The 12894-nt window shown below is 46.0% G+C and overlaps 1 protein-coding gene across 2 annotated transcripts in view; it reads left to right on the forward strand.

Annotated features, from left to right (window-relative positions):
- The window catches only part of RFTN1 (raftlin, lipid raft linker 1), a 203421-nt gene that overhangs the window by 105618 nt on the left and 84909 nt on the right, over positions 1–12894 (forward strand). For both annotated transcript variants that reach the window (XM_011977936.1, XM_011977937.1), the window contains one exon: positions 4693–4801. In XM_011977936.1, coding sequence (XP_011833326.1) covers positions 4693–4801 — 109 coding nt within the window. The remainder of the gene's footprint in view (positions 1–4692; positions 4802–12894) is intronic.

The following is a 12894-nucleotide window of genomic DNA, read 5'->3' on the forward strand; positions in this document are numbered from 1 at the left end:
ATGATCCTCCCACCTCGGCCTCCCGAAGTGCTAGGATTACTGGCATGAGCAACCGTGCCCAGCCCTTTTCTTTTTTTTTTCCAAGACTTCCCACCATTGGGTATACTCTGTTAGGTGCTCATGCATGTCTGTTGCTTATTCTCTTTCTCCTCCTATTAGATTGTTAGCTCCATGAAGGCAGAGATTTTGTTTCTTCTATCTATTGATGAAGGCTAAAGTATAGTACCTGACACAGTAGTAGTTTGGTCCATATTTAATGAATGAATGAGTAATTATGAACTGTGAAATGTGCTAGGAAGGAAAAGTAAGAACACAATTATAGATGATCATAATAGATCCGTAGCAGGTAGGATTTGTTAAGCCTGGATGTTGTACCTCTGTGCTAAGGGCTTTGCTTCTTTTTGTCCTATTTAATCCTTACAGCAATGTTATGAGATAGCTCCGTGTAATATCCCATTCAATAGTGAAAGAAACTGAAGCACAGAAAGTTTAATTGCCCAAAGGCTCCCAGCTGGTGTATCACCTACCTCTAGTTAGCTCTAGCGCCAGTAGCCTCTAACTAGTAAATCTGTTGGAATTTACCAAGTTGGGGATGGTGAGTGATGGGGAAGCATATTTTATTATTAGTCATGCTCTCCTCAGAGTGTCTTTATTGAATTGGACAGTGCTTACTGTTAATTTCCAGATAAAGTAGGCTGGGTGGGGGGGGTGCTTTTGCTGTTAGTCAACCCTGCGTGCATCCCCAGAAATGCATTCTGTGTTTTCTTTTTCTTACTGTTTAAAATCAGATATCTCTGTCCTTTCCAAAAGGGGAAGCCATCTGGACTTCTGTCCAGGGGAAGTTGGGTGGTTTCCCATATTCTCTTCCAGGATGATACAATGACGTGGCCCTTTGGGGAGCATACCTGGTATTTCCACTACCCCATAGGAAGGTGGCAATGCCTGCTCAGCCGGGAGTTTCAGGTTAATGCTTCTTTCATAGATACTAGGTTGACAGCAGAATATTTATTCCTTTGTCCTGTGGTATCTTGGACAACCAGGCCACAGCCCCTGGAAGTCACTTCTAGGACATGTCCACTTCTGTCTCCCAGGGTGGTCTCTGCCCTCAGGGACACAGAACACGCCTCACCTGATGGAGGCTGCTGTCAGATGTCTGGCTGAATTTTGTGGGTTTGGGCCTAGTCCTGGCCACCAGTGGGTGGCCTGTTCTAAGCATGAAACTGCCATGTCTTCCTCCCCAGGAACTGTATTTGTTTTCTTTTTTCTTTTTTTTTTTTTTTTGGTGTTCGTTTTCCATGCTCTGTAATAAATTATAACGAATTTCATGGTTCAAAATGGTACATATTTATTATCATATGGTTTCTGTAGCTTATCAGGGTTCTTTGCTTCAGGATTTTATCAGGCTGTAATATCAGTGTTGGCTGGGGCTGCAGTCTCATCAGAGACTCAACTGAGGAAAGCCCCACTTCCAGTCTCCCTCAGTTTGTTGGCAGGATTCATCTCCTTGTAGTTGTAGGACTGGGATCTCTGTTTTCTTGCAGCTGTTAGCCAGGGGCTATCCGTAGTTTCTTGCCATGTGGCTCTCTCCTTCTTCCTGACAGCTTTCTTCTTCAAAGCCAGTAAGGGATTCTCTAGCTCAGAGGGAGTCATATAACATAATGCCATGACAGGAGCGACATCCATCACCTTTACCATGTTTTACTGAGTAGACGCAAGTCACAGGCGCTGCCCCCACTCAAAGGGCTGGATTGCCCAAAAGTGTGAACACCAGGAGGTGGGGATTTTGGGGAGGGTCATCTTAGGGTGTATTTGCCACAGCAACCATGGTCTTCCCACCACCACCTCACTTCCCCACCTCCAGTGCTGAGAAGCCCAGAAACTCCCTCTGGCAGCCCTAAAGGACTTTGCTAGTGGATTTAATGCTGTTTTTCATAGGATTAGTGGCAAGGAGAGAGTTTCTGTGTGACTGTGCCTTCTGCCTTCAGCTCCTCCTCTGTGAGGCCACAGCTGCACCATCACAGAGTGCTGACTTCAAGGCTTGGCAGCCAGCATCTGTCCTCGAGGGGTTTAGGGATCTTTCCCCCTTCCTGTCCCTTTCAGTCATTCTTCATTGAGGAGCTAATTCTCAAAGGCAGGGGAATGCCTATTACTTGCTCACCTATTCCCCAATATGCATGAGCTTTGCTTTTCCAAGAAACCATAGGCTGAGATGTAATTTTCCATGGTTCATCTAAACAATTTGTAATGCCTATTTTTCTTGATCTTCTGTGCTCCTTTCAGTTCAAATGTAACTGTTAATTATTTGATTAAATGAACCAGAGCTTCGTTTCTTGTTATAGAACTTCTTGTTCCAGAACCAAAGATGTTACTTATTAGATTCTATGCTAAAGATGATTCCCTAGAATCGATCTGGGCTGTGAGTTGCTTACAGACAGACTTGTCTTCCTTTTGTTCATCCTATGAACGTTGTACTTAATGGACACAGCATTGACTTGGTCTTTTCGTTTGAAAAGTTTTTTAGTCTATGCGTTTGAAATCTCAATGGATATTTCTAAATAACCTCATATAGACTGACATTAGTTTCCACGTAACAGAGCAGCTGGATTTTAGATTTTAGAACCCCCTTCCCTCATCCTGATTTTTGTTGTTTGAGACCTCACATGATACGTATGACAGTGTGTCTTGACCAAGTCTTCTTTTTCAAAAGTCTGGAATCATCTGCCTTAGTTCCTCTTAATAGGTCTTTTGTTTAGGGAGGAAATTAAAACATGAGTCTAGTCTCTGACCAAGTATTAAGGCAAAAAGGTTAGGGTTCAGAATTGGTTTATTCTTTTGGAATTAGTTTGTCCCAGATTGAAATCAGTTTATTCTTTTACATTTTGAATGTGTGCACCACAGTGCCCTACCTTTGGAAGGGTATGTTAGAAGGAAATATAAAAATGAGCTATTGAAGTTTGCTTATCAAATCACAGTGGCATACTTGGGGAAAACCAAATCCTCTTTCATTTTTTTCACTTTTAAATTTAAGGTGAATCATACACAGATGGTTAATGGTAGCCTAATTGCTTTTAATGCTATATAAGAATCTTAGAAATTCATTTAAAATGTTACAGCAAATACACAGTTAGAAACTGGTGAGATGCATGTACCTCAGGAGTTCAGTGTGGAAGCACCTGCTGTATGGATTTTCTGGACAGTCCTGCTCTCACAGGGGCTGCAGGGGCCCCTCTTCGGTAGAGCAGCCTCATACGTGGGCCAGGAGGGCTCTGCTTCCTCCTCCACCAGTGCGGATGAGCTGTGTACATGACGAGCCCTGGACAAGGAGCTGGGAACCTTGGTCTCTAATTCCCACTCCCCAATACCACAAGGCACCCAGGAGAGAGAGCACATTCTGCCAGCCCGTAGCTGCAGTACCACTCTTGTTGCCATATGCCTGGCTGGGCTAAGGAATCCCCTTCAATTTCTGACAACCACGTGGCTTCCGCTAGAGTGTGGTACAGGAGCCCTGCCTGTGAATGGCTGTGAAGTGGTGGAATTTCCTCCTGGTGAGCTCTTGCTGCTGGCTGTCCTGAATGGGTGCAGTTCTGAACTGTGCTGTATCACAGGGATGTCTGTGTGGTGGTGCTTTGGAAGGCAGTCCCTGTGTGCAGAGATGGCAGGGTGTGCTGGGAAGCCTCTCCTTTGACAGCAAGACCGCAGGCCTTCACCTCAGACAGCCCTTTACACCCACACTGTTTGCCCAGAATTTCTTTTAGTTGCTTGGTAGTCTTTCTTTAATGCATCTTTAATTGCGATAGATTTTGTCAAATTGCCCTCTAAAGGGGTTGAACCCTTTTAAAGTCTTTTTAAAATTAATTTTTAATTTTCTAAGTGATATAGGAATATATCCTTTTCATTTAAAAATGAAAAAAATTAGGGATTATGGCTAAAGTCACTTTTGATCACCACCCCCACATCCATACCATAATCACCTAGCCCCAGTTCCCACATAAGCCCTCCCCATTCCCCAGGGGTACCTGCTATTATTGGTTTGGTGTATGTCTTGCTTCTTCTTTTTCTGTGCCCTGGCAGATATAAACCAATGGGAAATAGACATTACTGGAGTGAGCGTTTGTATGTGTGTGTATGTGTGTGCGTGTAACATGTAAGCTGTATTGTACCAAACCCATCATTCTATAATGATGTGTTTTACATGATGCTGCATCTTGGAGGTCTTTCTATGATGTGGATCTGTATATATTAATTGAGTAGTTTCCATAAACTATTTTTCATCAGTGCCTTTTTGGCATTACTTTCAGGAAAGAATTTGGGGCTTCATTAAAGACCCAGTGATTCTTTTTTTAAAAAAAATAATATGCATCTGGGCACAGTGACTCACGTCTGTAATCCCAGCACTTTGGGAGGCCAAGGCGGGCAGATCACCTGAGGTCAGGAGTTCCAGACCAGCCTGTCCAACATGGTGAAACCCCGTCTCTACTAAAAATACAAAAATTAGCCAGGCGTGGTAGTGGGTGCCCGTAATCCCAGCTATTCGGGAGGCTGAGGCAGGAGAATTGCTTGAACCCGGGAGGTGGGGGTTGCAGTGAGCCAAGATCGCATCATTGCATTCCAGCCTGGGTGACAAGAGTGAGACTGTCTCCAAATTATGCAAGATATTAATCTGTTTGTGTGTGTGCTTTTCTTTCTCTTCAGATCTCAGAAGAGTGATCTTCACAATGAAGGCTACATCTTGGAATTAGATTGCTGTTCCTCCTTAGACCACCTGACAGACCAGAAACTCATCCCAGAGTTCATTAAGAAGGTGAGCGCTGCAATCAGGGTACCGTTGAAGAGGTTTGAGAGTGTTCACCTGAGTGAACAGGCAGGGAGCTGGCTTAGGGCAGAGACCATGCAAAAGCTGTGACCTAAACCTTTGGCAGCCCCACAGGGGAGCAGCCGTCTCCAGAGCGGACTCTGGAACAAGATGGCTAACCCCTCCTCCCCAGGCATGCAGGAGCCTGGGTCCCGTCTTTCCCAGCTGGAGTGGGGTTAACAGCTGACAGAGCTGCAGGCCAGCGCCAGGCCTCCTTTCAAACCCTCAAGGTGATGTGACTTCCCAGACCCCACCTTCCTTTTATCTGTGGGTCTTCATTGCTGCAAGCCCCCTTCCCTTCCTAGTGTGGGAGCATGCCAGAGTCCTGGGCCACCCACATTCGATCGTACCAGGGAAAACTGCCTAGTTGTAGGGAATTCATATCTGCCCAGAAGTATGTCTGGTTTTGAACCTTTCTTCATGCCATATGAGGTTTTGTGCCCAACCGTAGGGTCTACTTGAGTTTTAATAGGACATTTACTACAGAAGGAATGTCCCAGCCCCAAACTGGGGCTGAGTTCACTGCTTGATGCTTATCTTGTTCTTTCTTACCCAGTGTTCCCTAGTAATTGACAATTCCCCACCCCATACAGGTGATTGTGATTTGAGGTCCAATCAGCCAATTAGGGAATTTGTTAATAAATATTGTCAGCTGTCAGCTTTGGGCCAGGAATAGTACCAGATGCTGGGATACAGAGACTAAAACAGCCGAACTAGTGAGTTTTACCAGCGGGAAGTGGCCGGAGCTGAGGAGCAAGGGGATCCAGAAGGTACCTGAAGCCGAGATGGGAAGGATGACGGGGTGTCTTTGGGGATGCGGCTGTGCTCGGGCAGGCTGGGGAGCCCTCCAAACAGGGAACAGTGTACATGAGGGCCTGAGGCAGGAGGGAGCGAGAGGAATCAAAAGAACACCGGGGGAGAGTGAGGGTCGGGAGAAGAGGCCAGAGACAGCTGGAACTGGACTGTAAAGGCAGCGGGAAGGCATTGAGAGGAATTTTGTAGAACAGTGAAATGATTAGGTTGTCCCTTTAAAGGAGATTTGTTTCCCTGCTGCCACCCTCCCTTCAACATGTATTGAGTGTTCAGGCTCCGGGGACTCTGGGAGTAGCCACTCATGTATGGCTCATGTGTGGGTCTATGGGCCATAGACCAGGAGCCAGATGATCTCTGAGGTCAGAATTTCTGGTAATTTTACGAGGATGAGGGAGGCTCTTTCTACTCTGGTAGAATTCAGATTATTATTTAAGAAATGGGGGGTGGGGCAAGTAGCTTTTGTTCACATATGCATAAGCCTGAGAACACAAGTGTTTTTATAACTGATGTAGCTTTCTATAGAAATAGAGCCATCTTTGTTTGGATTGCTGCAAATAATCAACTTGTATAGGGACATCCTAGAGATAGAATTTACCCTATGATCTGAATACCAGGAAAAACTCATTTTAGAAATGGTTTTGTAATTAAGACTCAGATGCTTGGAATATTTGAGGGGTTAGCGGGTAAGAGGAAGGCATGAGGTGCTGCCCACTCTCAAATATGCTCTTTAAAAACATGTGATTTGAGGCTGGGCACAGTGGCTTAGCCTGTAATCCCAACACTTTGGGAGGCTGAGACAAAAGGATTGCTTGAGCCCAGGAGTTTGAGATTAGACTGGGCAACATAGTGAGACCCCCCCATCTCTGCGAAAAAAGAAAAAAAGTCTTTTTAAAAAGCCGAGTATGGTGGTGCTTGACTATATTTCTAGCTACTCTAGAGGCTAGGAGAGGCGGGAGAATTGCTTGAGCCCAGGAGTTTGAGACCACAGTGAGCTATGATTGCACCACTGCACTCCAGCCTGGGTGACAGAGTAAGACCCAGTCTCTTAAAAGAAAGAAAACATATGAGTTGATATGAGTTGGTGACTTTGTCTTAACCAAATTAGGACATTGCATGACTGACCCATTGAGACAGTGGTCCTGTCTCAGTTCTTCAGGAAACAGCCCGATTTGTGGGCTACTGGGGTATCGTTTCTGTAGTACCCAAGTGGAGATGTACATCTGTCCAATGGAAAATGCCTTCAAAGTTAGGGTTTTTATGCCCTGAAGGACATTAGCCAGTCTTTATTTTAACTTTTATACCAGCATTCTTTTTTTCCCCACTGATTATGTGTGTATACACACATGTATCTGATGATTCATCAGGTAATTTGTTAAGTAAATGACACCTGCTCATTCTGTATTTGTAGAATAAGTCCTTAACACTGTCAGTAGGTTCTTGGAAATTGACTTTTAGTAAAACAGCATACAGCAGGTCCTCAATTTCATTTAATGTGGTTTATTTTTAACCTTGAGAAGAAAATTGGTTTGTCATTTTGCTCAAAGTCTCAGTTTCCAGGAACCTACTGATAACATTAAGTGAATACTTACAGTATAAGAATTCTGTTCTTAATGTTTTGAAAATAATATGCTTTAAAGCCCATCATATCATCCTGCTACTGTTATACACTTGGTTTTTAAATAAGACAGACTGGACAGCTTGCACACCAGGGCAGCAGTGAGATTTCTGACCTGGAGTGCCTCCAGATGTCTATCCCAGAGTTCCATCTCTGTTCCTCTAAACAGAAATGTGGCTTATGGTCATTCCTGCCTTGGAGGAGCCAGGTGTGTTGAGGTTGCCCCTCCATTAGCCCCCGCATTGTCTGTCAGTGGACAGGGCTGGACTTGGAAAGACCCAGCATTTCTCGCTGTCATTGCTGGCTGTGGTTTTAGTTTCTAGTCCAGTTGCCATGACAACAAGAAGTGGGATAAAATAATGGGACTGGGCCCCCTTCCCCCTACTCCTCTCTTCTGTTGCTGGCCGTAATTTCTAAAGAAAATACCACCTCTGTGTGCAAAGAGCAGAGGACAACTCCATGTACTTCTCCAGTGCCCAGGGCTATTCCAACTGATGGCTGAATTTTACATGTGTAAATTTTTCTGTCATCACACCAGGTAGAAGACCACAGGTGCTTCCCAGGAAGAAGAACGCTAAAAACCATTTGTGGGTTTTCTTCATTGCAAATATTTAATGAATAGCTTTGGCCGTATTTATATATATGTAGTGGTGACACTTGTTAATTGCCGTTCAGTTAGGTCAAGATGAAGCTGTGTCATTGGTTGCCTTAGATGCAGTCATTACTTTCTATCTGGGTCATTATTTTGTGTGAAATAATGGCTCCTATTCCTATGACAAGTAGATTCATCTTAGGATGAGATGGTAATTAACTCGTTTTGTCATAGTACCATCATGCAGGACAGGTTCATATTCTTCTCTGCAGATTAGAATTAAACTCAAAATGATTAGATTTTTTTATAAGAACAATGCCCCAGTATTATTTTTCCACCAAATGTTTTAAATTAGCAGAACCTTTGGATAGAGGACACGGATAGGAGGGAAAGAAGATTTCATTATTTCTCACAATTAGGAAAAGTAAAGTCATTTGTGTGTGTATCATGTAAAATTAGCTGAAGATGCCATAATTTACGCCCCTCTCCATCATGACTTTTCAGAGAGTGTGAAGGGAGTTGTGTAAAGATGACGATGACTCCATTCCTTTTGATGTGGTCTGACACTTTCTCTGAGTGCTCTAGCTGGTCAAATGAAATCTACGTTACTGCATTTTGTTTTCTCCTGTTGTGTCCTGCTGTGCTCCATCCTACTGGCCCTTTATGGAAATTAGTTATTATGGACAACAGAACATTTAAAATGCAGAGTTATGGGCAGACTTGGAGACATTTTGTTTCTAAGTCCTAGAGCCGAATGCTTGAGGGATGAAGAATTGAGAAGCTGTGAGAGAGTGATGGTGCTGCCAGAGTTCCTTTGGTATGAGGGCTCAACCAGCCCGTCAGGTGCACCTAGAGACTGTGTGGCTGGTAGATCCGTGGGGGCCTCTGGAATTTCCCATTCCTCAGAGCTCCCGGGGGATTGTAAAGCAGAGTGACACAGAATGAAGAGCCTACGTGTTCATCTGCAAATTGCTGTTCATTCATGAGAGCATCTATGGGAAAGGCCTACAGTTTGGAGAGCACCTTGAAGTTTTCAGTCATTGGGCACACTTTCTGGCATGTGCTTCTGGTCTCTCAAAAGTTCCGTGTGAGAGACCAGAATGACAGTGGAGTCTGCCTTCTAGACACCAGGAAGCTAAGCACAAGGGGGCAGAGGGCTTTGTCCGGGGGCTGGAACTGCTTAATGATGGAGCCTGGATTAGATCCTCCATGGGAGAGGCACGAGTGGGCAGCCAAGGGGCTTCAGAGTGGCCAGAAGGTTCTTTGGCTAGGTGGACCGGAGAGAGCCTTGGAGAGGTGTGAAATGAGGGCTCTGCAAAGTGAGGGATTGAGACTGGAGGAGACTGAGAGGCGAGGTGGGCAGCTCTGTGCTATTGCGGGTGTGGACAGGAGCATGGGCTGAAGGCATAAGGCTGAGGAAGAGCCAAGTCCTATCTGGCTTGAGTGTGGGATGGACAAAGAGAGAAGGAAGCCTATTCTGGGTGGGCTTCCTTTGATTATGTGGAGCAGAGCCCTAGTCCGGCGAGCTCCAGTGAGTCAGGTGAGTTTACTGTAAAGATGTAGGGAATGGCATGGAGCCCCAGGGCAGAAATACAGAAAGCCAGGAGAAAAGCAAACAAAAATAAATATGGGTGTGTCTGTCTCTCATATGCTGCTGGCCCATATTTGTGTTTCTATGGTTTATTTAAATTTAAAATGAGATTTTACTCTGCAGAGGGAATCCTCTTTATGCATCAGGCAAATCTTATGCTGAAGTGCTCATGTCCACTCTACCTTTAATCCTCATCTCTCGCCTGTGAAGACTTATCCTCATTTGACAGATGAAACTGAGACACCGAGAAGCTATGCACTTTGCCCAAAGTTATAACTGCGCATGGCAGGAGTGGGATATGAACCCAGCCTGTTGGACCCAGAGACCACGTTCATGAGCAGTTGGCCATGCTACCTCTCCTGCATAGCTTGTCCCTTTGTGGACAGAGGCAGAGGCTGTCGGAGCCAGGATGTGAGGTTGAGAATGGGAGGCAAATGGCTGTAACACATGTTGGGTACATGGGGTCAGATGTTGGAGTGTCTCGAAGGCGTCCCCTCAGTGAAGGATGGGTTCCAGGTCTTGCTGCCCAGGTTCTGCTGATGGAAATTGCCTCGTCCTGCTTGCAGGAGAAAGCCACACTCTCTGCCCTTGTCTAGACAAGACATGGGGGCCTTTGCCTTCAGGCCCTCAGCTCTGGGCTCCGTTCCCCAGGTTGACTCCCTTTTGTGATGGAGCGCCTGACCTCCCTGATCAACTTAAGAACTAGGTTCATCTTGCACTGGCCCATTGAGCCTTTGCAGTGAAGACCCTCACTCTGCAAAGTGAGGGACTGAGACTGGAGGAGACTGAGAGGCGAGGTGGGCAACTCTGTGCTATTGCTGGCGTGGACAGGAGCATGGGCTGAAGGCATAAGGCTGAGGAAGAGCAGTTGGCCGGGCACAATCAACGAGTGTGCTGTCCTGGATTAAACCAAGTACACTGTCCTTCAGAAAACCGAATGATGCTACTTATGCCTCAACCTAAAGAAAGCACCTTGACAGATGTAAACATCTCAATGGCTCCTTTTAATGAAACAGAATATCCCAAACCTGCGGGATGATGAAATTTTGCCTGTGTTATATAAATGACTCATCATTTACTTTCTGGCTGATTGTTGAGTATTCAGAGCTTCATTTCCACAAGTGCAGTGCAGAGAGCCTAATTTTAATTAGGGTAAGATGCTGATTCAGAGTGAAATGAAAATTATGTTAAAAAGGCTCTCCTGTGCTCGCTGCTCCCGAACCCACCCACAAACCAAGAGCATAGTGACATTTAAAACAGATGAACCTGGGGAGGGTGGGTGTTGGGGGAAGTAAAGGCAGAAAATGGAGTGTCATCCCAGCAATGAGTATGTCCTCAGAGTGGAAGACAGCTGGCGGCTGGCACAGGCTTTGCGGGGGCAGTGGGGTGCCCTGCTCACTGTTGTATCTTCAGGACTTAATACATAACCATCAAGTTAATGGATACATTGAAAGAGAGGAATAATCACTAAACCTTTGGGTCATCGAAGGGAGAGAGGTGCCAAGGATGACACCTGAGTGACTCAGGTGTGAGATGGGGTCATCTGTAAGGACCAAGAACGCAGCATGAGGAGCCCTGGGGCAGAGAGGTGATGAGAACGGATGGTTGTATAGAGACTTGAGGGGTCAGGGGGACACTCAGGGAACATTCCAGAAGGCAACTGTGGTTGTTGGGTTGGGACTTGCAAGGAGGCCAGGAACAGAGATGTGGGTGTCTGAGGTGTCAATCCTGAGAGCAGGCAGGAATGGTGGTGAGGATGGTCATGCAGTGGTACACGCCCATCTCAAGGGGTAGCTTCCACTGAGCCTCTGCTCTCTGACGCCTGGTGGAAATATGGACCCAGAGTTGGCTTTATTTTAGAGAAGTTGGTAAGTTTATATCGTGAGGTTTCTTGGTTTTTCAGTGTAAGCAGACAGATCTATTAAAAAGACTGCAAGATCTAGACCAGTTTGTCTCATGCTGTCTGTGGTGAGGGACCAGTTTTTTCCCGATTCATAATGGAGATATACTTTGGTAAAATCCAGAGAAAGAAAAATAGCACTTTTCCGAGGTAGAGGGAGGAACAGAAGAGTGTGATATTACAGAATCCATGGGAAGAGCATGCTTTGAGAAGACATGGAGAATAGTATCAAAAGCTGGGAGGATGTCAAGTGGGAGGGGCCCACTGGGTTTGGCCACTGGTAAGTCTTGCAAGAGCAGTTGTCATGGTGTAGAACAGGCAGAGGCCTTCCTGCCATGGGCTTAAGTAAATATGTTTAGAAGGACAGAAGAGCAGTTTAAACAGGAGATTTGAGCCCCCACCCCATCTTTTTTTTTTTTTTTGGAAACATGGCTTCATTCTGTTGCCCAGGCTGGAGTATAGTGGCACAATAACAGCTCACTGCAGCCTCGACCTACCCAGGCTCAGATGATCCTCCCACCTCAGCCTCCCACGCCCAGCTAATTTTGTTAGAGACAGCATTTCACCATGTGGTCTCAAACCAACAAGGTTTTACCAGGTTGGTCTTGAATTCCTGGGCTCAAGCGATTGGCCCCTCCTTGGCTTTTCAAAGTGCTGGGATTCCAGGCATGAGCCACCATGCCTGGAAGATTTAAACATTTTTTTAAGCTGAAAGATATTGGGAGAGAAGAGGTGATAAAAGATGGAGGCAGGTTCCAGGCGGGGTGAGACGGGAGGGGCACAAGGGAATGGGCATCCCCCCCTTTGATGCTGGCAGGGGAGGGAGGAGGAAAGTTACAGGCTTAGATGTTCCTAATGGAGGAAAAAATGCAGGAGCTGCTGCCTGGAGCTGCTGTTTTCTTATGAAGTCCCTCTCCCATCCTGGCCTCTCTTGATCCTCTGTCCTCTTGCTATTTTTATTGGCCTGTGATCTTCCTGTTCTGTCCAGAGAGGTTAGCTGAAGTTAATTTAAGCTGGAGGGAGGGAAGGGGTCATACGCTTGTCTCAATCACTCCCCAAAAAAGGAGATACATTCTTATGCTTCATTTTTCTCCCTCTGCGGGAATCTACCATCCAGCACAAGTGGGTCAGGTTTCATTCACATTTCTCTGAACAAATCTTTGCTGGTAGTGTTTGGGAATACTTTAGTAAGCCGGTCTGGGTAATGCCCTGGTCACATGAAACTTAGAGTCTAGCTGAGGGCACAGACACGGAGCAGATGGGCACGCGAGGGTTGTAGGATCACAAATGGGTGAGTGCTGTCGAGTAGAACATGGCAAGGGGCCTGCCCCAGGCTGGCAGTGTTGGGGGCGTGCTTCATGAAGTGTACATAGCAAGACCTGAGGGTCAACAGGGAAGGGAGGGTGGAGCTGGTGGGGACTCCTGGAGCAGCTCAGACAAAGCCAAGGTGGGAGGGAGCATGTTTGACTTGAGGAGCACAAGGGAGTTCACTGTGTCTTGCCTGCAAATGGCAGAGGGGCGAGTGAGGTGG

This window comes from Mandrillus leucophaeus, unplaced genomic scaffold, assembly GCF_000951045.1.
Source record: "Mandrillus leucophaeus isolate KB7577 unplaced genomic scaffold, Mleu.le_1.0 Scaffold186, whole genome shotgun sequence".
Classification (NCBI taxonomy): domain Eukaryota; kingdom Metazoa; phylum Chordata; class Mammalia; order Primates; family Cercopithecidae; genus Mandrillus; species Mandrillus leucophaeus.